The sequence below is a fragment of the Pituophis catenifer genome, unplaced genomic scaffold, assembly GCF_029215685.1.
Source record: "Pituophis catenifer annectens isolate HBS135680 unplaced genomic scaffold, rPitCat1.0.hap2 SCAF_2, whole genome shotgun sequence".
NCBI lineage: Eukaryota > Metazoa > Chordata > Lepidosauria > Squamata > Colubridae > Pituophis > Pituophis catenifer.
The window spans coordinates 144,840,076-144,866,076 of NW_027256882.1; the positions used below are offsets into that span (position 1 = coordinate 144,840,076).

Here is a 26,001-nt window from a genome sequence, read left to right on the forward strand (position 1 = left end):
GATGAAACGTGGCAATGAACCCTTACTCAGTCATCAAGTCATTTCCTTCTTAATTCCCACCCCACCACAATTCACTTGCTGGTGTCAGCTCAGGGATGCCAAGAACAAGAAGGAAGGCGCTGGGAAACCTTAAATCTCAAGAGAACCACTATCTTGCTAATTTCTGAGATTTACGGTAGCTCCTTGAATGCCTCAGGTCTTTGCTGTCAACGTTACAATGACATTAAGAAGCACGTATATCCAATAATTGTAGTGCTAAGAGGAAAGAAAATGTCAGCCCTGCAAGGGAGACTCAATCAGGAAGTCAACTGAAATTTGCTATAGAATTTCCAGGCTTGGAATCTTCCAAGTCTGGTTATGCTTTTTCTCCCCTCTTTCTTACACCCAAGGAGACAGGGAGGGGTCAGCCTGAGTTTCTTCTTAATACTATATCTCTTCCCATAACTTAATGTTTGCTTCAAGACTATTTCTCTGTCTATAACCAGCATGCATCAAACAGCAAAAATTCTGTCCCACAAAACCAATCTGTCTCCCCAGGAAACAGTGACTGCACCTACATGCCTGCATCTACAGGCAGGAAGTAAATAAAGAGCCTGTAGTACAGTGGACTAAGCACTTTTATTAACATCTGCTGCCTGCAATTACTGCAAGTTCAAATCTCACCAGGCTCAAGGTTGACTCAGCCTTCCATCCTTTCAAAGGTAGGTGAAATGAGGACCCGGATTGTGGGGGCAATAAACTGACTTTGTATAAATATACAAAAGTATGAAGGCTATTGCTTAACGCATTGTAAGCCACCCTGAGTCTCTGGAGAAGGACGGCATATAAATTAAAGCAAAAAAAAAAAAAAAAAAAGTGGCAACAGAATGGTGCAATGCTTAGCCTTCTTTTAAAACCCAGAAGCAGATCATACAAATCCACTTTTGAAAGACAGATTCCACCTTCTAGGCTCCAGTTGGTTCTCCAACTAGAGCCTTTCTGGCCAGCAGTGTAACCATACAGACTTTCAGGCCACATAGTTGTCAACCAAGAATACATCAAGCTGCCTCTAACCATCCCTTGTTAAGAAGCAGTTCCTGGCATATGGATACATTGGGCATATACTTACTAAAATAGAGATGATCGACCAAAAACTGGCAGTATGCTTTTTTTGGCGAAATATGAAGGCAGTTATGTATAGGAATAAAACAATCGATATACTGTAGCCGAGGAAAAATGCCACCTGCGCAAAAGAAAGCTCTGTATTAACAATGTGTTACCAAAAAAGCAGAAATGTCTCTTCATTTTAATAGCTTATAATAATGTTTTTATTTTGTTCAATCATATTTGATTCTTAGAGATTGCCTGGACAAGCCCCTACAGTTTTCTTGGCAAGATTTTTTAGAAGTGCTTTACCATTGCCTCCTTCTTAGGGCTGAGAGAAATTATTGACACAAGGTCATCCAGCTGGTTTTTGCCTAAAGCAGAACTAGAACTGGGAGTCTCCCAGTTTCCAGCCTGATATCTTAAACACTATTCCAAACTGGCTCTTTTATAATAATTTCATACAACGCTTTAAGAACAAGGAACTTATTTAGCAAATTGACATAGCAAATGTTTTGGTTGAGTGAATTTGAGTGAAATTAATTCATTGTAAAGCAGTTTGTGACAATTTATGCAGATGCGTACATTGCAAAGCTTAGTTATCAATCTTAAAACATTCCAGCTAGAGAAAATCCAGGCCCTTGAAAGAAAGAATGTCAAAATCTTTGCACTGTGAAGAAAAAAGAACAGTAGCAAAATAAAAAGTGATTTTAGGAAATGCTACTGCAAATTGAAGGTCCATTAATATATACTATTTTTAACCAATGTATTTCCTTTTATTTCTGTAAAATCTATGCCTAATACCCGGCAATATTTTTCCAATGTTGTATATTCCCTTCTTTTTTCCCCTCGTTTTATGAGCTAAATCGGTAGGAATGATGTACTATATCGACCAATTCAGTTTACTTTTGCTTTCCTTACAGGTAGCCCTCAACATATGACCATCCATTTAACAATGGCCTCAGAAAAAGTAACATGATCCATCCTCAAAGTTACGACCCTCACTGCACCCCATCAGTCGTTATGATTGCAGTTTGCATGCTTGACAATCAACTCAAATTTACGATTACATCCTCATTGGATACAATTTGGATGCAATTTGGAACCTTCTCAGCCAGCTTCTGACAAGCAAAGTCAATTGGGAAAATCAGATTCACTTAATAACCATGAGATTCATTTAACATCCATGGTAAATGGTTGTAAAATTGGGTCCTGCCATGTGATCTCTCTCTTAATGACTGCACTGCTTAGCGGTCAAAATTCCAGTCCTGATTGTTTTTTTTTTTTTTTTTTTTTTTTATATACTTTATTGAGTTTTCCAATATTTAAAAAGACAAAATACAATCTCAATCTTGATCCGGGGTACGGTGTTTACACATTTCATAAGTCAAATATTGGATGGATTCCATCCATAACTATCACTATACATTATATTATACAATACTATATAATCCTCTACATTTCTATACAATTGAGTCCATTTCTGGTGTTTAAGCAACTATAGCCTATTATCATACTTTTATCCTATTCTTTAACCAATTATACCAAATTCCCCATACTTCATAGTGCTTAGAATTTTCTTCATTTTTTAGCTCGTTTGTCAGTTTAGCCATCTCTGCGCACTCTAGGATTTTATTTATTAATGTTTCCTCAGAGGGGGTAGATTTAGATTTCCAAAGTTTCGCAAAGGCTATTCTAGCCGCAGTAATGATTTGAATTGCCAAATGGGTTTTATTATTGTTGAGACCATCTTCCGTCATACCTAAGAGAAAGAATTCCGGGGCCAGGACTATCTCCTGTCCCATTATTTCAGAGAGCCAGAGTCGGATCTTTAACCAAAACTTTTTGGTCTCGGGACAAGTCCACCAAAGATGATAAAAGGTGCCGACCGTTTTTCCACATTTCCAGCATAAAGCAGAAGAGTTTGGGAATATTTTAGCCAGCCTGTCCGGGGCTAGATACCACCTATGCAACATTTTGTAGTGGTTTTCCCTGAATGTTGACGATTTTGTTATTTTGAGATTCCTATTCCAAGCTGTCTCCCAGTCATTGAAATTAAGGCCATATCCTAAGTTTTTCTCCCAAATGCTTAACTGTTTTTTAGCTATCATCTCCGCTCTATCCTCATCTAATATAAAGTTATAAATTTTGGATAGCATTTTCTTATCTGGACCCCAAATAATTTTATCAAAATATCCATATTTCATTTCAATACCCCTTCTATCTCTATCTTCTTGAAATCTAGACTTAATTTGGAGATAGTTCCACCAATCCAGATTGAACCCCTTGTCCCTCAATGCTTCCAAAGGTTTGAGCTTCCCTTCTTCGTCCAAGATATCCTTATATGTGCCCATTTTATAGTTTCCTCTCCTATTTGGGACCACTAGAGCTTCCATAATCGACAACCAGCTAGGAACCTTGGTATATATCTTCTGCCTAATTTCCCGCCACGTACAAATCAATGTCTCTCTTATTTTATGTTTATGAAAATACGTTTTCCTCCTATCCTTTATATCCCAGAGGTAAGCATGCCATCCTTCGTGGAGGTCATGTCCTTCTAGTGTCAGAGTTCTCCCTTCTTTTAATTTAATCCACTCCTTTATCCAAATTATTTTTGCCGCCTTTTGGTATAATTCCCAATCAGGGAGCCCAAACCCTCCCAAATTTCTTTTCCCTTGAAGTGTCTTAAGAGATATCCTTGATTTCTTACCCTCCCACAAGAAATTCCTGATATATTTATTCAAATCCAGGAAGAATTTTTTATCCAGTGATACTGGTATGTTTTGAAATAAAAATAGAAATTTCGGTAGAATATTCATTTTGATCGCCGCAATTTTCCCGGTCAGGGACAATTTAAGTCTCCTCCACCTATCGAGGTCTTGATTGGTTTTCTGCAATAAGGGAATATAATTATCATCTTTTAATGAAGATAGTCTTGCGGTAATCCATATTCCCAGATATTTTGTTTTCTTAACTACCTGGAGGCCTAGTAGATCTTCTAATTCTTTCGTTTGTAGGTTTGTCATATTTTTCACGATTATTTTAGTTTTGTTCTTATTAAGTTTAAGGCCCGCGACTTCTCCATAGTTCTGAACTTCCTGCATTAATTTTGAGCCGGTGTCTAATGGGTCTTCAATTATAAAGGCGACGTCGTCCGCAAAAGCCTGGGTTTTAAATGATTCCTTCCTAATCTTTAAGCCTTTGATATCTTCATTTGCTCTAATCTTTCTAAGTAGGACCTCTAGTGCTAGAATGTAAAGTAAGGGGGATAGTGGACATCCCTGCCTGACTCCTCTTTGGATCTGAAATGTCCGAGTTCTGTCTCCATTCACTAGTATGTTTGCCCTTTGATTATGATAGATATTCTCTATCATCCTCCTAAAGTTAGTCCCGAATCCCATAAGATCTATTTGATTTATCATGAAGGTCCAATTTAAATTGTCGAATGCCTTTTGGGCATCAACAAACATTAAAGCCATCTGCTTTTCAGGGTGTTGTTCATAGTATTCAATAGTATTTAAGACTGTTCTCAAGTTGTCTCTAATCTGTCTCCCAGGGAGAAAACCATTTTGATCCTTGTGTATCCATCGGTTTAGAATTTTCTTAAATCTCTCCGCAATTATAGTCATAAATAATTTATAATCTGCGTTAAGCAATGAGATGGGTCTATAGTTGGAAATCTGTTTCGGGTCGGCACCTTCTTTCAGAATGATCGTCAGGTAGGCTTCCCTCCAGGAGTCTGGGATTGTTATACCAGCAATAACATCATTTAAAATTTCTAGCAGTTCCAATTTCAGGGCATCATCAAATTTTTGATATAGTTCCCCAGGGAGACCATCAGGGCCTGGGGTTTTATTCTTCTTTATTTTAGATAAGGCAGATCTTAACTCCTCTATGGTGATCTTTTCATTTAACATTTCCTTTTCTTCTTCCGAAATTTGAGGGAGGTTGGCTTCCAACAAATACTGTTCTACCTTATTTAACTCAATTCCTTCGTTTTTGTAAAGACACTCATAAAATTTTCTTATACTTTCTAATTTATCTTCTTCCTTTGTCAACAAGATGCCCTGCGGGTCTTCTAAAGCTAATATTTGGTTTTTTTCCTTCTCTTTTTTTAATTTATACGCCAACCATCTCCCCGACTTGTTAGCATTCTCGAAACAATAATGCTTAGATCTTCTTATTTTTTGAGCCATCTCCTCCTGGTCCAATAAATTCAATCGGTGTCTCAACATCAACCACTGTTGTTTCGTCTCCTCGTCTCCCGGTCGTTGCTGTAATTCGGCCTCAGTTTGTATTAATTTTTGAGTAAGTTCTTCTCTACTCTTTCTTTTTTCCTTATTTTTAAAGGCAGTATATGAAATAGCTATTCCCCTGACATACGCCTTCATAGTGTCCCACACAATTTCTTTGGCTGTCTCTCGATTCCCATTTTCTAAGAAGAAGCGTTTGATTTCTTCATTCAATTTTAGTGTAAACTCTTTTTCATTTAAGAGATTGGTCCTTAAACTCCATCTCTGTTGTATTTTCTTCATATCGTGGGACCAACTGATTTCTAGGAGCTTATGATCTGCCCAAGTATTAGAGCCCATATTAACTTTCTTTATTTCTAACGCCAATTTTCTGGTAGCCCAAACCATATCGATTCGGGACCAGGAGTTCTGTGGGATGGAATAAAATGTGAATTGTCTGTCCTGGGGATGTAAGGTACGCCACATGTCAATTAAATTTATCTCATCTACTAAGTCAAAGAAGGTCTTTGGTAGGGGAGATCTTTTATTCTTTTTTGTTATATCGCTCTTATAATCAAGCTTTGGATCCACAATTCCATTGAAGTCCCCTAGCATACAAATTTCAAGATGTGCCCAATTTGCCAACTGTTCCTGCAATTTCCTGTAGAATTTCCCTTGTTTTTTATTCGGTGCATAAACCCCTACCAATAACAGCCTAGCATTGCCTCTCGTTATTTCAACTATAAGTATTCTCCCTTTTCCATCTTTATATTTGCATTCTGCCATTATTCCTTTCTTAACGTAGATGGCGACCCCCCTTTTCCTTTTCTCAGCTAATGAGGAGAATACTTTACCAAATTTACAATAATTTAGATAATCAGCCTCATCTTTTTTTATATGAACTTCTTGGATGCAGATAATATCGGGGTTTTGTTTCGCCAATTTTGACAATATTATCCTTCTTTTTTTGTAATCATTTAAACCATTCACGTTTACCGATATGATCTTAGTATCGTTCATTTCTAAAATTAGTTTCTAGTCTCTTGTTCTTACTTGCCTTTTAAAGTTACGGCTCTCACTGGTCTTGATTTTTTTCCTCTTTCCTCAGTATCCTCCTTTTTCTTCTCCTCTTCTATATCTTCTCTAGTAATTTGCTCTTGGGATATCTCTTCTTCCGTATTTACTATCTCGTTATCCTCCTTACTAGTTTGCTCCTCCTCTCCTCCCCTTAGTTGTTCTAAAAAGTCCTGAGCATCACTTAGACAGTCAATTCTTATTTTCCTCCCTTGCCAGGAAATTTGCAATCCTTCTGGCAAAAGCCACCTAAAAATTATATTCCTCCTGTTTAGATGGTTTGTCAGGAACCTATAATTTTTCCTCCTTTCCCTCACTCTTCTCGGAATTTGTTTCAGAATATTAATTTCTTTTCCTCCATAGGTAATTTTTTCCTCCCGGGCTATGTTATACAGGATGTCCCTAACTTTCTTCCTAGCAAAACGCACATGGACCTCCCTGGGGAGTCTGTTCCTTCTTACGTAATTCGTCTGAACTCTGTACACCTCGTCAATCTCACGAATTATTTCCTGCTTATCTTGCTGCAGAGTTTCTGCAATCAATTCCGCCATCTTATCACCTAAGTCCTCCTCTTTTTCCTCCAAGATGTTCTGGAAACGCAAGTAAAATGAGGCCTTATCCATCTCAAGTTGGATCAGCGCGTCTTCTGTTTCTTTGTTTTGTGCCGACAAGGTTTGGTCCACTGTGTCCAGTTTTTTCTCGTTTTTTTCAATTCTTTGTTCTGCTTTTAAAATTCTGTTTTCGTTACTAGCAATAGCATTTTGGATTTCGTTCATTTTAAAATCAAGAGCATGGATGTCTGATTTTAGTTCAGAGTGGCTATTCAAGAGTTTTTCTTGCATCGCAAGCATTGTTTCTTGAATTGACTGGAGGGATGCTTGCACCGTTTGCAATGTAGGAGTTGCAGGGGGTTTGTCTAGTTTCTGAAGACCTTCCACTGATTTTTGGGTAGCTGGGGAAGACATCGCTAGGGTAGGTATAGATGTCGCTTTTTTACCGGTTTTCGCAATTGTGGAGGTCAGACTTGCCATATCTTTCAGGACCGATTTTTGGTCTTTTAATATCTCCTCTATCTTTCTCCAGATTCTCATCCAGTGGCACTAGCCACTTTTTCTCTGAGGAGCTTTCTTATATCTTTATTTCACTCCTTTGTTAGTCCTCCCTACAGTCTCAATAATTTCCACTTAATAGTAAGTTCTAGATTTCTAAATTACTGTGGTAGACTGCTATACACTTTCCAGCGATTAACAGTCACTAATTATATAATTATATAATTATGTAATTAAAATTATATAGTTCTCCTCTAAATAGATTAAACAAAATATCAATCCTAATCAATTAATCACTTATAAGAATCTAAATTCACTCTTAATATTAAATAAGTAATATAATTAGATTGTACAAATAATTATTTTAAGTTAATAAATTCTAAGTTCTAAGTTCTAATCCTAATAAAGAGTATTGGTGTAGGTAAGTACAAATAGACATTCTGAGTTATATAAGTTGACCATAATAAGATAATAAGTTAATGAAGTCTGAGTTCAAATCTTAATAAAAATTGAATATAGATAAATATGATAAATATAAATAGGAATAAATAGATTACTATAAATATAAATAAATATGAAATACTATATATTACTGTACTATGAATATAAACACTATATAGTAATTAATTAGTAGGATACAATTCCCGATTCTTGTATATGATCAGACCCTATTTTTTTTTTCTTTTTTATCTAGTAATACTGATAGAGATCTGAATTCTCATATATAATCAACCCCCTTTTTTTTTTTATATATTAAATATATATATATATATATGTAATTTTTCCTTTTGTATATATCTATAAGATAGCTTAACAAATCTAATTATTAATATTTATCAATTTGAAAAGAGAAACAGAGTTCAATTATTACTATCCAGATATTCAAGAGAAGGATAAAGAAAATGTTGACATATATGAAAATGTGGGTATAAGTATGTTATTTTACGGAGTTATGGGGTTTAAATAGGAGGTCTTCCGTTTCTTCAATTTCCCGCTTTGCTGGGATCCAGCCAAACTCTATGATATTAGTCTCTGCCAGAACGTCTTCTTGTTCAACCACTGCTCATCCACTCTTCCGGATTAATGGACGTACTTCCTGTTTGATAGGAGCCTCAAACAGCCAGTCACTGTATTGCTCCTGCTCTCTTCCCCTCGATCCCGATATAAAACGCCGGTCCCAGCAATGGTCTTTCTTTTCTCCTTTACTCCCTCGCCACACCACACCTTCCAAAAACTCTTTACAGGTACGATCCACTCCCTCCGTTTTCTCGTCTGCTCTTCGGCTTATCAGATCGAATCGCCGGGAGTACAGGCTGCTCTGTCCTTTCTGTCACTGCCTCTCGCCGCTCCGAGCGCTCCTCTCCCAGCTCCTCCTTACCGCACGATCTCAGGTATAGGGAATAGGCTTGAGTCCGTCACCGCACCTCCGATCTTCTTCTAGGCTTCCCGTCTTAGTTGGTTATTGCTGCTTCGTGCCCGCCATGAATGGCCGCTCACCGCGTTGGCTAGGCAGAGCCGCCTGGTCCGGCGAGAGGTGATCGCACCCACCTCCCGCTCGTCCGGCTTCCTCTTTTGCCCGCAGGGCTCTCCGGGTCCCGCGTCCCCCAAGGGGATCCCCAAAACGCGATGCTAAAGGGTGTTGAGGAGCAGCAAGCACTCACTCACACCCTGTCACAGCAAATCGCCAACCGGAAGTCTCCAGTCCTGATTGTTATCTTATATTAAGGACTACTTCTTATCTTTCTTGCTGATGGTAGGGAGTTTGAGCAAGGCTATGGCAATGTGTCTAAATCAGGGATGTCAAATTCAAGGCCTGGGGGCTGGATCCTCCTGCAGGACTGCCTCCTGCAACCTCTGCCAGCAAAAATGGAGCACGCAGCCCAGGGGTGGGTTCTACTTACCTTTACTACCAGTTCACAACGGGACCATGCGCGCACGCTTCTGTGCATGTGCAGAAGCTTCTGTGCATGTGCAGATCACCCATGATGACATCATGGTGGTTGGGCGGAGCCTCCCGCCAGTATTTATTTATTTATTTATTTATTTATTTATTTATTTATTTATTTATTTATTTATTTATTTATTTATTTATTTATTTGTCCCATTTCTATGCTGCCCAACTCCCTAGGGATCTAGGCATAAAAAAACAATGCGAACAATATCCTGTAAAATTTTTTTAAAAGAAGACATTGAAACCCCATACACTCCATTTCATGGCCGGGTCTCACAAGATCGCCCTAGCGAGATCAATGGCCCCAGGCCTGCCGGAAAAGCCAGGTCTTCACCGCTTTCCGGAAGGCCAATAGGGTGGGGGCAGTCTGGATCTCAGGAGGTAATTGGTTCCAGAGAGCCGGGGCAGCCACAGAGAAGGCCCTTCCCCACGGGCCCACCAATCGACATTGTTTACTACTGGTTCTATAGAACCGGACTGAACCAGGAGCAACCCACCACTGACCAGCCCTCCCAAGCTCCGTTTTCGCTGGCAGAGGATTGCAGGAGGCTGTCACAGCCGAAAATAGAATTTGGGAGACCGTTTTCCCTGGCAGAGCGCTCGGGCTACCACAGGCACTGACCTGAGGGACATCGAGCTGACCACGCCACCCTGGTCACGGCCATACTGGCCCGAGGTCAAACACAACCCTGATGCGGCCCTCAATGAAATCGAGTTTGACACTCCTGGTCTAAATGAATGCTTTTGTGGTGATAGATGGTCCAGGGAAACCCTCCTCCCCAAATCCTCTGGTTGTTTTATATCCTCAGCTTGTATGTTAGTGGAAACAACCAGTCCTTTCTTAATTAACTTTATTTATTTCCAAGGTATTTCCAAATCTAAGTTTGCATTTGGCTTCACTTATGCTCACATCCCACAAACCCCACTGGCCATTAACCACCACTGTCTTCTAAAGGTGATGAATGGGGGCAAAGTTCCTCTCTTAGTTTAGTGCCAGTTTATTGCTATTTCATGGTTGGGGATGGCTTTTTCAGACTGTTGATGATCAAAGATATATTCTTGCCATTCAAGTTTGTAAAAGGTTTGTAGGTTTGTAGAAGGAACTACAATTAGTTCTCAACTTACAACTGCCATTGAGCTTCAAATTTCTGTTGCTAAGTGAAACATTTGTTAAATAAATTTTGCCCCATTTTACGACCTATCTTGCCCCAGTTGTTAAGTGAATCACTGCAGTTATTAAGTTAGTGACACAGTTGTTAGGGGAATCTGGCTTCTCCACTGACTTTGCTTGTCAGAAAGTCACAAAAGGTGATCACACTGTAACCATCATAAATATGAATCAGTTGCCAAGCATCCAAATTTTAATCAATGACCATGGGGATGCTGCAACAGCTGCAAGTGTGAAAAATGATCAGAAGTCACTTTACTCAGTGCCATTGTAACTTTGAACGGTCACTAAACTGTTATAAATTGAGGATTACCTATACTCTGATTATTATAAAAAGGTAGACATGAATGCTTGTCATTAAAAATTGCAAATGTAAAAGCTGACTGAAAATCACATGTTAAAAATGAATGAAATTCAATTACCAAGCAAAAAATCATGCTGGGTATAAATTGAGGTTTTGCATCTCCTATTTTTAAAAACCATGGCCAGAGAACTAAAAGAAGTAGAATGCTCTGTAGGGGCATATCCACCAGAGCCTGTCCACACCAGTAAGCAGAAGGAAAAAGTCCTGCGATCCGCAGCTGAGAGCGAGTTCTTGTCTAGCAAAAAAGGGAATAAAATTACAAAATAATGAGTAAACTATTCAATGAAAGGTTTGCATAAATTCAATTCAAGAAGGTGACAGAGATAAATACAATTCTACTTTTTCCTTCCCTCCCACAACTTTCATGAGTAAAGTATATCAGTTTTTGATATATCACAACAAAACCTAACGGCCTCTCATGGCCAACCAGCCTAGAAAATGAAAGTTATGTAGACCACTACTAATTAAAATTATAGTAACAGTATCTTACAAGTCTGAATGCCCCTCCTTCCTCTCTCCTTCCTTCCTATTTACAAATATTGTCATACCAAGACACTTAGTTACTTATATTCATTGTTTAATATTGTAGCAGAAAAGTTAAATTTTGTCCTAAACCTAGTGAAGATCGCTCTTGCTTAGGATAAACCACCCAAAAAGCTTACATCACTTCTAGTCGGTAACTTTTTTTTAGATATAATCTCAGCCTGTGTGGAATGCCTTGGATCCTTCATTAAACATCATCATCAGATGAGCCACGGTGGCGCAGTGGTTAGAATGCAATATGCTGACTCTGTAAACTGCTTAGAGAGAGCTATAAAGCACTTGAAGCGGTATATAAGTCTAAGTGCTATTGCTATCAGCAGCAAAATTCTTAAGAGAAAGACTTGTTGCACTGTATAATTTCCCTTCAGATCTTTAATTTAGATCTAATGAAAGACAGATGTTTTTCCAAACAAATATAATTTGCACTGAGACGAAGAGGAGGATGGAAGACAAAAGCTATACATGCACATAGATTCTGATATTATTATTGCTTTTGCAAGTGAAATGAATTTTCTGGATAAACTTACTTCTTCATTTTAGATATAAGCTCCTTTTTATAGCCTTAAATCTTCTAAAATCTTGTTACAACAATTATATCAATTCTTTTTGCGTTGGACATACAATCAGGTCCAGAAATATTGGGACATCAACACAATTCTAACATCTTTGGCTCTATACACAACCACAATGGAGCTGGAATGAAACAAACACAATGTGCTTTAACTGCAGACTGTCAGCTTTAATTTAAGGGTATGTACATCCAACTCAGGTGAACGGTGTAGGACTTACAGCAGTTTGTATATGTGCCTCCCACTTGTTAAGGGACCAAAAGTAATGGGACAGAATAATAATCATAAATCAAACTTTCCCTTCTTAATACTTGGTTGCAAATCCTTTGCAGTCAATCACAGCCTGAAGTCTGGAAAGCATAGACATCACCAGACGCTGGGTTTCATCCCTGGTGATGCTCTGCCAGGTCTCTACTGCAACTGTCTTCAGTTCCTGCTTGTTCTTGGGGCATTTTCCCTTCAGTTTTGTCTTCAGCAAGTGAAATGCATGCTCAATGGGATTCAGGTCAGGTGATTGATTTGGCCATTGCATAACATTCCACTTCTGTCCCTTCAAAAACTCTTTGGTTGCTTTTGCAGTATGCTTTGGGTCATTGTCCATCTGCACTGTGAAGCACTGTCCAATGAGTTCTGCAGCATTTGGCTGAATGTGAGCAGATAATATTGCCCGAAACACTTCAAAATTCATCCTGCTGCTTTTGTCAGCAGTCACATCATCAATAAATACAAGAGAACCAGTTCCACTGGCAGCCATACATGCCCACGCCATGACACTACCACCACCATGCTTCACTGATGAGGTGGTATGCTTAGGATCATGAGCAGTTCCTTTCCTTCTCCATACTCTTCTCTTCCCATCACTCTGGTACAAGTTGATCTTGGTCTCATCTGTCCATAGGATCTTGTTCCAGAACTGTGAAGGCTTTGTTAAATGTTGTTTGGCAAACTCTAATCTGGCCTTCCTGTTTTTGAGCCTCACCAATGGTTTACATCTTGTGGTGAACCCTCTGTATTCACTCTGGTGAAGTCTTCTCTTGATTGTTGACTTTGACACACATATACCTACCTCCTGGAGAGTGTTCTTGATCTGGCCAACTGTTGTGAAGGGTGTTTTCTTCACCAGGGAAAGAATTCTTCGGTCATCCACCACACTTGTTTTCCGTGGTCTCCCGGGTCTTTTGGTGTTGCTGAGCTTACCGGTGCATTCCTTCTTTTTGAGAATGTTTCAAACAGTTGTTTTGGCCATGCCTAATGTTCTTGCTATCTCTCTGATGGGTTTGTTTTGTTTCTTCAGCCTAATGATGGCTTGCTTCACTGATAGTGACAGCTCTTTGGATCTCATCTTGAGAGTTGACAGCAACAGATTCCAAATGCAAATAGCACACTTGAAATGAACTCTGGGCCTTTTATCTGCACATTGTAATTGGGGTAATGAGGGAATATCACACAGCTGGCCATGGAACAGCTGAGAAGCCAATTGTCCCATTACTTTTGGTCCCTTAACAAGTGGGAGGCACATATACAAACTGCTGTAAGTCCTACACCGTTCACCTGAGTTGGATGTACATACCCTCAAATTAAAGCTGACAGTCTGCAGTTAACGCACATTGTGTTTGTTTCATTCCAACTCCATTGTGGTGGTGTATAGAGCCAAAGATGTTAGAATTGTGTTGATGTCCCAATATTTCTGGACCTGACTAGTTTCTCAATGTAAGATGTAGTTTCTTTCAGTGTTGCATCACTCTTTAATGTAATAGTCATGGTATAAGAAGGGCAAAGGACATATGCAGCAAAATCTACACACTTGCCTCAAATATTAGGTTGCATGTACTGTATGTAATAATGTCATTGGTATGACATTGTCAGTGTTTGCATGTCATCAATTTGTCATCAACATGGCATGATAATGAAACTGGAAGAGCATCCTCTCAGAAATATGTGCGGCTTCTACCTTTCAAATGTTCTGGAAGTCTTTTAAGGCCAGACTCTTCCTTTGACTGGGTTTAACATGTTTTGGTGCCCCTCATGATTTTCCCCAGGTGTTATTTATGTAGTTTTATACTTTTAAAATTATATATATGTTATTTTAAATATTGTAAGCTATCCAAAAAGCTGTTGTTGTTTTTGGAGTTCAGGCAACTTTGAAATCCAATCAATCTTTTTTTAAAAAATTTCCTTAGATATCATTAGCACAAAATCAAGAGAATTGCAATTATTAAAAACAGCCGTAGCTATAATGATCAATTAGAAATAAAATCTGAATATAGATACTGTCCACCTGTGGCAATTGACAGAATCTTTAAACTCACTCCTTGTGACATTTGCAGATGCCACATGGAAGTACAATATAGGCATATCTTCATAAAACATTGAAGGAATCAAAGAAATATAATTTTTTTACCATGTAATCTTGATTGCTTCGCATTGCAAAGTATGGCATAAAAGCAGGTAATATAACTGAGGCTGCAACCATATACATTTCCATAAAGACCCAGAATTCAAAATTTAAATTATCCTGAGGAATAAATTAAAATATGTTTTAATTCAATTATGATAAAATCTCATAATAGAATAGCTATTATTAATCTATTTAGTTAGTAAGCTTAGAAACAACAAAGGATATTTGTTATGTACTTATTTTCTTTAAGTACAACCACAGCTGGAGGATCTTGACTTCCTAGCTATGATTTTTGGCCCTGCCTCCCTCCTGCTCAGTTGCATGTTCTACCTTTTGATTCAGGGGTGGGATTCAAAAACTTTAGCAAGGGATTCTCTGCCCGGTTGCTGGGTGGGCATGGACATGGTGGGCATGACCTAGTCGGCCTCTTGCACCATGATGGGGGGGGGTGTGGGGGGTATTTTTGTTCTCCCTGGGCTCTGGAGGCTTTCCTCGAGCCTCCAGGAAGGTGAAAATGGCCTCCCCAGGCTCTGGAGGCTTCCCAAACTTTTGGTAGGCCCGTTTTTTGCCCTCCCCGAGCCACTGAACATGCCCTGTACTTACCTGCATCCAAAATGGGCCATGTGGGGACTCCTGGGAGGGGCGGGGTGAGTGGGGCCAGCCAGGAGAAGGATTTGGGGGTTCTCCAAACTGCACAGAATCTTAGCTACAGGTTCTCCCGAACCCCTGCGAACCCCCAGCAGCCCACCGCTGCTTTTATTATTGATTATGTAGTATTTTAATGCACTCATTTTCTGAAGGAAAGAAATGTCTTGACCAAGCTTCTATTACTTAAGCTTTCTGGAAAAATGGAGATTTCATGCACTGAAATCATCCATAAAGTGGGAATAATAATGATAGTTTGATCATGTCTTCTGACTGCTAGTTGGTGCTCATTCTGCTAGTCTTCTGCCTGTTTGTCCTAAATAGTGGCTGTTGCAGTCTTTACACTCTACACTTTACACTCTATTCTTCTTCTTCTGGGACTGCTGAGGCTTTTGATTTATGTTGAAAACTCTTTAATTTCACAACATATGGGCAGACTTAACCATAGCTTCAACTGGGAAACTGTGACCATCCTAGGCCAAGCCAAGTCCAAAAAAGTTAGAGAATTCCTGAAAGCCTGGCACTCTGACAAATTGGCCGTCAATAGAAACATAGATATATACAGTATATACTGTATATATTGTGCAAAAGATTCAATCAACAAACCAAAAAGGAATAAAAAAATTGAAACATCCACCAGCAATTAACATGCAGATGAGCATAGATTAACACCCAAGATTAACATCAGACCGACAATCAAGAAGTAAACAATACTTCAATCAAGGAACTGCCAAACAAGCTAATAATAAATAGCCCAACCAAGCAATCTCCAAAACCACTCTCATCAACACTGACAGGACAAGCCACTGGAATATAAACTGAGAACAAACCCCATTCCTTACTCACACTGATGAAGTTACCTACTTGGGTAATGAAATGTCTGAAAGAAAATAACCAAACTTGGAGAACCCCGGGACCCGTCATTTCAACCCTGAGCTATAAATATTCTCCTTTATTGGTAAAATGATATTTTTTGTTGTTTGGAGCTCAAATGATTTAATTATGCTTCTTGACTTTTTTTTTTTCCCATTGTGGCAATTGCACAAGAACTGAGTGGTAAGCATACTTATGATGGTTGAAGGAGTTGTGCTTGCCAAATTTAACCTAGCTTTCAAAACTGAGAACTCAGATGTAGTATTCTGCAAAGCCCACAATATAGCAACAGGATTTAACAGACTGAGAGCAAACAATTACTGATGAATATGTTAACTGGAAAGTGCATGATATTATAAAATCAATTTTATCTTTGTAAGAGAGATGCTATACTCTCATGGTTCAGGAGTAACTTTGTGGAACTATCAGCCTTAACGTCTAGTCCTGTCACATAACTATTTACCTTTTTTAACCACATACTATTGTGTCATTAAAACAACATTCATCTGGAATGCAATCTCGTTGATTACATAAATTCAACTTCCCCTTGAATGGCTGGGGATGAGACAACATTGCAGCAGATATTCCTTGAACATTTTAAACACTCCCACCACTCATTCTTCCTAGCAATTGCCTTTTATCTTTACACAATATCCTAAAAATTATGAACAGATTATATACAGTGGTGGGATTCAAATAATTTAACAACCGGTTCTCTGCCCTAATGACCAGCTGGATGGGTATGGCTGGGTGGGTGTGGCCAGGGGGCATGGCCAGAGGGTGTGACAGCACTCAGCCTCCTGCAGCACTCTGCCAGTCAAAATCGGGCGTGGGGGCTAATTACAAAATGTGGACTTTGCTTTGTGACATCCAGATCCAGCGATCAAGGGGTATCAGATGTATCCCCAAAGTCAGATGTACACTAAATGTAGACTGACTTTTAGCTACACATCTTCCTAGCAAACAGCAAATTTTAAAGCTCTGGGCAAAGAGGATTCATTTTAGGATGAATAACCACAGTTAGCATGTTGGAGGTTAAAGGAAACTATGTATTTTAAAGAACATTTGAGGGAGGGGTGGAGAATAGTCCTTTTCTGCCTGAGGTTGTAGAGACCTGACACCAATCAAACACTGTTTGTGAAGCAACTGATCAACACTGACAGGGTAGGCCACTAGTATATGAAAATAAGAGCAAACTCCACTGCCTTCTAATGTTACCTAGTTTGGAAATGAAACATCTGCAAGAAAACCATCAAGCTCAGAGAGCACTAAGGAACCCACAGTTCAACCCTGAGCTACAAATATTCTCTTCTCTCGATAAACACTTTTTGGTTAGAGGGACTCAGAGCCTGCCTTATATGAGATGGCTCCCAGTGGATTTCATTCTAAATTTTGATACGGTTTCTGTAAATAAGGAATGTAGAATTATAATGGCTGACTATTTGATCCTTCATACATCAAAAAAATACACAGCTAAGAGATAAACAAATAAAAAACAGATTTGAAAAAAGAAAAAGCTTAGGAAAGAAAAAGTGAAAGTGAAAGTGTAAGGAAAAAAGGAAAAGAAGGAAAACAAAAAAAAATGACTTCCAACTTTCTTTGGTACAGATATAAGTAAAAAATATATCAAACTCTTACTCTAAGATTAACATTTATCTACATTATTTCCATAATCCCATATCTAATCATCAAAGCACAGATCAACTTTTAATTTCAGTTTCTCACAAAAAGTCCAGTAATGGTTCATCGCTTTAATCACTATTTGTTAAGGAAACCACAACTGATTTATTTAATTGTACCAAATTCCAAATAAAAGAGAAATGGAAAATCCTAAACTCTAGTGTAGACCCCTGCTTCTCAACTTTGGCAACTTTAAGGTGCATGGACTTCAATTCCCAGAATTCCCAAGGCAGCATGAAGTTCACCCATCTTAAACTTGCCAAGACTGAAAAATGCTGATCTACAGATAGGGATTTTTCCATTCCTCTTTTACAGGTTCTTACTTACTTATGAACAATGATAATGCAAAATCCTTACTTCCACCTCATTCCAGAGCCATCATAATGCAAAATCCTCACTCCCACCCCATCCCAGAACAACACCATTCCCTCACTAACCTGCTTTCCAGCTCTTTCTCCTGCATGCAGGACAACAAAAGAAGACCATGTGACTACCAGTTTAAAAAACGTTCAGTCAGACCTTCCAACTTCTCAGGGAAAAAAAGATCTTGGAAGGTCTCACTGAACTTTTTTTTAAACTGGTAGTCACATGGTCTTTTGTTGCCCTGCATGCCAGAGAATGGAGCTGGAAAGCAGGTTAGTGAGGGAATAGGGGTTGCTGCAGGATCTTGCAGGAGGCCGCCCAGGCCAAAAACGGGCTGCAGAGGGGGAGCCTCCCAGCTGATCAGTGCGGCTGGTCCATTTGCTATCTTCCAGCTGATCAGCCATGCCCTTGCAGCTTCCCCTGAATGGCAACCCTGGGGGGCGGGGAGGGACCAGCCAGTGGTGCGATTAGCCAGTTCGCTGAACTGTGCCAAAATTTAACAACCTGTTCACCCAAACTGGTACGAACCGGCTGAATCCCACCTCTGATTGGAAAGTATATTGGAAAGTAAACAGGAATATTTTCCCTGTTGCTTCCTGCACACAAATTAACCCTTCATTTGATATTCCTCTGGAACACTTACATGGACAAATACATGATTCCAGGTTCGAATATGGGCAGTAGAATTAAACATATGCAAAAATGCATTGCTGATGATGTTGACAAGCACAGGAAAGCAGTTAGTTATCTCCATGTGGCACATAAGTGTGAACCTGTATTTCTGAACCAAAGCAAAAAGTCAGAACACAAGGGACCCAAGTGAAGAAAGTGCTGGGAGAATAACAGTTCTAAAGAATATAATTTACATAATTGCAAACTTAACTTCTAATAAAAAACATTTGATTTTTTTCTAATTTGAAAAAAGGCAAAAAAGGTGCATATGAATGCTAAGGTCTAATTTGGTCTTGAACTGAAGTCTTAATTTCCTCCCAAAGTATGTGGGATCATAACAAAGAAATGGGCAGGACCAGGACAAAATTAGTAACAGTATGATTATTCCAGGCATATTTTATACTTTTCTTCTTATGGCATATTAAAAATTTCAGTTTAGCAGCTACTCTGGCCATTCACTGTGGACCATATGTGTGGACCTCTGATATATGTATGCTATTTCTTAGATATGACCATCCATTAAAGCAGAACACAGCCACCCCACAGAAATGTCATTAGAAATTTAATAGAGTTTTAAATTATTTTTTTAGAATGGAAACCAAAAGTCTTGATCATTAAAAAAAAATCCACATTCTTAACATAGTAAAATAAAAATTCATCATATTAAAAAAACTATAATTTTCCACATGACATTCTTCTTTGCATCTATACAATGTCATTTGTACCCCTAGTAGAAATACTATATATCTCTATTCCTTTTGATTAGAAGTTACTGTTTCTTTAGCAACTCTATGGGACAAAGATGTCAAACTAGATTTCTTGGATGGCCAGATCAGCATTGTAGTTCTCCTCTGTGGGCTGGCCGGGGAGGGGGAGAGGGAAATGGGATGGACACCTCCTGCAGCACTTTGCCGGCCAAAACAGGGCGCAGGAGGCTGCACTTGGCCTGTTTTTGGCCTGGATGGTCTCCTGCAACACTTTGCCAGCCAAAATGGGGCATGCCCCCCCATGCACAGCCTGTTTTTGGCCTGGAAAATGGGGCATGGGGGGGGCATGTGTGGCCTGTTTTTGACCTGGACAGCCTCCTGAAACACTTTGCTGTCCAAAACAGGTGCAGGGGGCCACCCCCATGCCCTGCTTTGGCTGCCAAAGTGTTGCAGTAGGCTATCCAGGCAAAAAAATGGACTGTGTGGGGGCATGCGCCAACCCCGCACCCCATTTTGCCTGGAAAAGTGTTGCAGGAGGATGTCCAGGCCAAAAACGGGCCACATGTGGCTCCCCCACATCCCATTTTGGCTGGCAGAGGCACCACACGCTGGTCCTTTGCTATTTCCAGGCTGGCCCTGCAGACCAGATTTAAGCACCCCGCGGGCCAGAATTGGGAGCCATGGTCCTTGAATTTGATACTCCTGCTGTAGGATTTGGGATCCATTTTAGATTCTAGATGAAGAAGTAGTCTTTTTCCCCCCTTTTCTGTTATTATGACTCCATTAAAGTATCACAGTGCTTTCTTGAATATACTCAGACAGTCATATTAGATTCCTTGGTCCATTCTCAAAAAGGAGGAAAAGAATTTATAGTTACCTTGTTTTCAAGGTCTACTTTTATGGCCCCATTGTGAACCAGTTGGTCACTGACTATGTTACCAGAGATGGCATCCATCAAGATGTTTTGACTTTTCAGTGCCTGGATAAAATTATCAATTTGTCCCCCTGGGGAAAAAAAAAGATAAAATGAATTTGCAGGATAAACAAAGAAGAAAGCATCCAAGCAATGAGCACTACAGAATTTAAATTAAATTATATCTTTACCTGCCATTAGAATGGGAAACCATGGCCTCCAAACATTGCTGAGTGAAATTTCTCAGCCAGCGTAATCCCCCTTAATGAAGCTTATATAAAGGTATATTTCTTACATACTGACTTTACGATAATATAATTCAGCAGGTATTGTCTCTAGAAACTTAAATATGCTGAGGGTGCCAATTATTATAAGAAGAGCTACCATTTTAGAAGGAACAATTTTAGAGAGGTTTTCTAGTTGCTATTCAATTGGCCATATTGTTTAATATAATATTTTATGAATGATATGCTGGTTTCCGAATGCCTTTAAGAATAAGAGATTGCATAATTTGCTGATTGAACCAACCCGTCACTGCAGTATACCCATTTCCTGCTCCTCTTTTTATTATTTGTGTTTTGTAAACCAACACTAAAGGGAGAGATTTCCAATTTGAAACTCATAAATTTTGGTATTTATTCATTGTAGGTATTATTAGCTAACAAACTGTTGAATTCTAAATTGCTAAAACATGGTTGAAACTGTTTTGGATCTAAACGTGTCCTAGCTCAGAAAAGGAATGGGTGAGGAATCGGAGAGAATCTCTTTTTAGATTTATTGTGCTGTACCTGAGTTAACGTTGTTTCAGTATCTTCTTGAAGAATTCAACTTTTTTTTCACCTAAATCCCTTCTCTGTCTTTTTTCCCTTTTGTCTCTTTGGCTGGTAGAAAGGAGTAGGATTTCCCAGCAAAACCCACTTGTCTTTAATCCTGATTTTTTCCAATCAGATCATTTTAAAATAAGACTGTGCCCAAAGTTCTTAAAACTGATATTATTTAGCAATGCATTTGAACAGAGATGGTTCAGCTTAGAATTCTGATAGGTCTTTCTCCTGCATTCTGAAGCTAGCTATAAAGAATCAGTAAGGCACCAACTGTCTCACAAAGCTCTGAATTTATTCTTCAGCTCGTGTTGAGAAAGTTCTCAAGGCAATTTAGGAGCCAACTGAATGATCCCTCATTAGGAATATCATGTCAATGTCTCAAATTCTGTTTTGCCTTCTTACCTGTATTATTAAGAACCAGAAGTCCTGATGTCCCTTTGAAAAACTGTTTCCCTGGCTCAAAATAAAGCCCAGGATGAATCTCTTCATATTGAAGATTCAACCAAAGAGAGTAGGTTATAAGTTGGCTAATATAAGGTGCTAACATAACTCCAGCAAGTAGTATCCTAGGATAATGAAATATTGATTGAGCATAGGAGAAAAGTGGTGTTTGATCATTTCCATTCTATTACATTTATAAAATTAGGCAGTATAGAGCAAAAGCATTTGATAATTAATGAAGTAAAAATTCTTGAAGGACTGGAGAGCAACTTCAATCTTCCATACAGACTCTTATTTATATCAAAGTTTTAATATGTTTTAAGAAGCAAAGTAGCTTTGTGGAAGTAGAAAGGAAAGTAGATATTTCCTACTTGTCTATGATCTGCATATAGAAGAAAGCAGTAAACCAGGGGTGTCAAACTCAATTTTATTGAGGGCCGGATCAGCATTGTGGTTGTCTTCTGTGGGCTGGGGGCTGGGGAAGGGACATGACCAGGGTAGTCATGACTGACTGGGCGTGGCCAGGTGGCGTGGTCCACTTGACATGAGTGCTGCCTGTGGGGGCCAGGCAGGGTTGGGGGGGGGAATCCAGGGGTCTCTGGTAGGTGGGGCACTGGGTGGGAGGCTCGTCCTGCAGGATGAGGTGAGGCGAGCACAGGGCAGGACAGCTAAAGCTGGGCAGCTATATTGGCCATCATGTGCTTGCTGCCCTTTGTATGCGGGTGGAATGGTTTCTGGCTGTAGACATAGCCTGCTAATCCCTCAGCTGGCTGCTCTGGAGCCCACTGCCAGCACCAGGCTAGCCGTCCAATCAGCAAGCAGAGGCGGGGGGAGGAATGTGATGTGGACCACTGGACATGCTTACTCCACCCCACTATCTGTTTTGGCTTGCAGTTGGAGAACAGGTCACCACTGGTCATCTTCTCTTTGGCCCCTTCATGGGTTTTGCCCTTGGCCTGCGTGTGGAGTGTTTTCCCCTCATGTACCCAACTGCAGTGACCTACAGTGGTGCTGAGGTTCACCGGGTGCATGAGAGGGGCGCTTTGCCATGGCAGCAAGCAGGGGAGGGTGCAGCTGGCTACCTGCCCACTATCAGATCCAACACGTGGCACCTGGCCAGGCTTCCCTGAAGTGTGGCGGGGGCAGGATAGGAAGCAACGCCTGTCCCAAGGCTGGAGGAAGAGGGCCTTTGAGCCCTGTGCACTGGTTTGGGTAGCACCCTGCTGACTTGTCCGCTCATGCAGGGGGAAGTCCTGTTACCCCTGAGCCGCCCCACCACTTACCCGGTGTCACGGCTGAGCAGCGCCTTCTGGGGATGCCAGCTAACCAGGGAATTTGGCTGTAACCCTCAACTCAGAACGGAGATGCAGTGAGGGGACTGCTAGACAGAAGGCTGCCTTCAGTTCAGGGAAGGGACTGCAGCCTCAGGGGCTCCATTTGAAGGAGCTGCGTCAGTCGGGTAGTACCCCGAAAGCACTCTGGAGCTGCTGCCTCGCAGGGTAGGGCTTGACTCTCCCTGCCGAGCAACCCCGATGAAGGAGGTGAGTCATTGAGGGTCTCTACCCCTGCCAGCTCCTGGGTGGCAACTCTGCTGCCGCTCAGCAAACCTGCCCAGCCAGAAGGAGGTGAAGGGGCCAGCTAGAAAGGTTGAGTAGAGGTGATAAAACACACCCAGGCCCAGGAGGCAAAAAACAGCCACCGTAATGGGGAAAGCCAGATCCCCATTGGCACCCTGGTTGCCCAGGCCCCAGCAGAGATGGAGGGGGTGGCATGTGATCCTGGCTGGGCTTGGGCAGCCATAGTGACAATGGGGATCCAGCTTTCCCCACTCACATAGCCACCTTTTGCCCTTCTGGGAATGGACATGCTTTATCATCTCTACATGGCACTTTGCCTCCTTCAGGCTGGGTGAGCCTTGTGCTCCAGGCTGCGACAGCAATGGTCTAATGGACCTCTGTGAGCTGCTGGCAGCCTTGGTGGTGGCAAGGTGCATTGGGTGTGCGAAAGGAACGTGCTCCACGTGCAGACCAAGGGCAAGACCTATGAGGAAGTTGAGGAGATGACCAGCAGTGACCTGCTCTCCAAACATAAGCAAAACAGATGGGACAGAGTAGGTTGGCTGATGGTGTCTGGCAGCAGCTGCCCCACCCCCTGCCTCACCATGTCTTGGCCCGTGGTGGTGGCAGTAGCTGGAAGCAGAGGCGCAGAGGAGAGGCACATGGTCCGGCCTGCTGGACATGCCAGACAGCCACCTGCCCTGTCCCAGCCATATGGGATGGATGGAGCAGGCACATTTGGTGGTGCACATCAATGCCTCTCCCCTGATTCTGCCTGCTGCTGGTGTTGGTGCTGCCGCCCCCATGCCCGTTTCTTGGAGGACCAGCTGCAGAGTCCCTGCTGCCCTCCCCACACACACAAATCTGAAAGCCGAGTAACTGTGACTATCCTGGAAATGGTAAGGGATCGGTCCTCATTGCTTCAGCTCAGTTCAGCTTAGCTCAGCCCAGTGGGCGTGCATGTGCACAGGAAGCGGCGAGCACACAGGAGCACAGACCCGGCCCACCTCATCCCAGCATGCTTGTGTGCACCCACCTCCTGTACACACATGCACCTGCCAGGATGGCATGGGATGGGCCTTGTATGCATGTGACTGCCTCCTCCTGTGCACATGCGCGCCTGCTGGGATGTGATAGGTCGGACTGAAGCAACCTAGGCTGGACCCTTACTGTTTCCAGGATAGCCATGTGGACTGGATCCGACCATATCACAGGCCGGATCTGGCCCATGGACCTTGAGTTTGACACCCCTGCAGTAAACTAATCCTAAACATTACTTTGGTCAGACCTCTTTACACTGCAGTAATCTCCTGGGGAACTTCATTGAATGAATATTCTATTCATAATTAAGTACAATTAGTCTTTGACTTACGACCACAATTGAGCCCAAAATGTATGTTGTTAAGTGAGACATTTGTTAAGCTTTGCCCATTTTACAACCTTTCTTGCCACTGTTGTTAAATGAATCATGGCAGTTGTTAAGATAGTTATACATTTGTTAAGTCAATCTGATTTAATCATTGACTTTTCTTGTCAGAAGTTCATAAAAGATGATCACATGATCCCGAGACAGTGCAACCCTCATAAATTGAGTCCATTGCCAACTGTCTAAATTTGATCATGTGACCATGGGGGATGCTGCCATGGTTATAAGTGTGAAAAATGATCCTGTCACTTTTTTCAATGATGTTGTAACTTTGAACGGTCACTAAATGAACTGTTGTAAGTCAAGGACTACCTGCATCTATAGAATAAAAACTATATTTTCAAGATCTCAAAATAGTATTATCTACCCAAGTGTTACTATGGTACTTTGGAGGTTTTGAAATTATTTTATACTAACACAAAATATACTTTTCTAAATTGAAAAAAAAATGAGAAACAACCAACATAAGGCATGGACAGGAACTGATCTGTTGTCATGGAAAGATTGAATGCTGAAACTATTGAAATTTCTGATTTTGGCAGAACTGAATGATCTTGTCTCACTCCTAGCTGCTGGATTTGCTTTAAATGATTTCCTTCCCTGACGAGCAAGAAGAAGCAATATAAATATGCCAGCTCTAGGCTTGGGTAGAATAAGTACTGGGGTAGTTTGGAAGCATAGCAAGGGATATGATGTAGCTGGAATTATTGAATTAGTGTCCCCTATCTGAGATCATTGTTTTCTTTCCAAACTTGGAAGGAGAAATGTGAAATATCATTATGTTCTCTTGAATTTTGTTCCTAAACACTGTAGGTTTGCAACTTTGAAGTGTTACTAAAACCTGTTTTTTCTTTAGCTTATTCAAGGTTAACAGAGGCAAATTTACTCTATGATCACAGTCTATGATCCAGTGGTGTAATCCATTTTTTTTTACTACTGGTTCTGTGGGCGTGGCTTGGTGGGTGTGTCAGGGGAAGAATACTGCAAAATCTCCATTCCCACCCCACTCCAGGGGAAAGATACTGCAAAATCCCCATTCTCGCCCCACTTCTGGGGGAAGGATATTGCAAAATCTCCATTCCCACCCCACTCTGGGGCCAGCCAGAGGTGGTATTTGCCGGTTCTCTGAACTACTCAAAATTTCCACTGCCGGTTCTCCAGAACCTGTCAGAAACTGCTGGATTTCACCCTTGCTATGATCTAATCTTCCATACTAGTCTTTTTGTATTAAAGATAAAATTGATAAATTATTTTTTAAAAAGACACTCACAAGGCTCCCCAGATTTTGTGCTCTCTCTTGAGGTTTAGAAAGTGCATTCTTGCAATGGCACAAACTTGTTGCCTCCAGAGCTCTGTGCCTTTCACAGTCACCTTTCCCGTGTCTGAGAGCAAAAGCTGATCCTGTTCCGTTTCATCCTTTCCTGCCGCTTCCCCTACATGGAGAATTCCATAATCTAAAACCATTTTAAA

At 40.7% G+C, this 26,001-nt stretch overlaps 1 protein-coding gene across 2 annotated transcripts in view; it reads right to left on the reverse strand.

Moving 5' to 3' along the window:
- LOC139312704 (ABC-type organic anion transporter ABCA8-like) overlaps positions 1-26,001 on the reverse strand; it is a 76,094-nt gene that overhangs the window by 17,285 nt on the left and 32,808 nt on the right. The window contains exons 18-24 of one of the 2 annotated variants that reach the window (XM_070937716.1): positions 25,802-25,985; positions 21,511-21,674; positions 20,249-20,376; positions 18,636-18,773; positions 14,435-14,548; positions 10,980-11,156; positions 1,109-1,222 (exon numbers count right to left, since the gene is read on the reverse strand). In XM_070937716.1, the coding sequence (XP_070793817.1) occupies positions 1,109-1,222; positions 10,980-11,156; positions 14,435-14,548; positions 18,636-18,773; positions 20,249-20,376; positions 21,511-21,674; positions 25,802-25,985 (1,019 nt within the window). The remainder of the gene's footprint in view (positions 1-1,108; positions 1,223-10,979; positions 11,157-14,434; positions 14,549-18,635; positions 18,774-20,248; positions 20,377-21,510; positions 21,675-25,801; positions 25,986-26,001) is intronic. The other variant, XM_070937715.1, reaches the window with a different exon arrangement.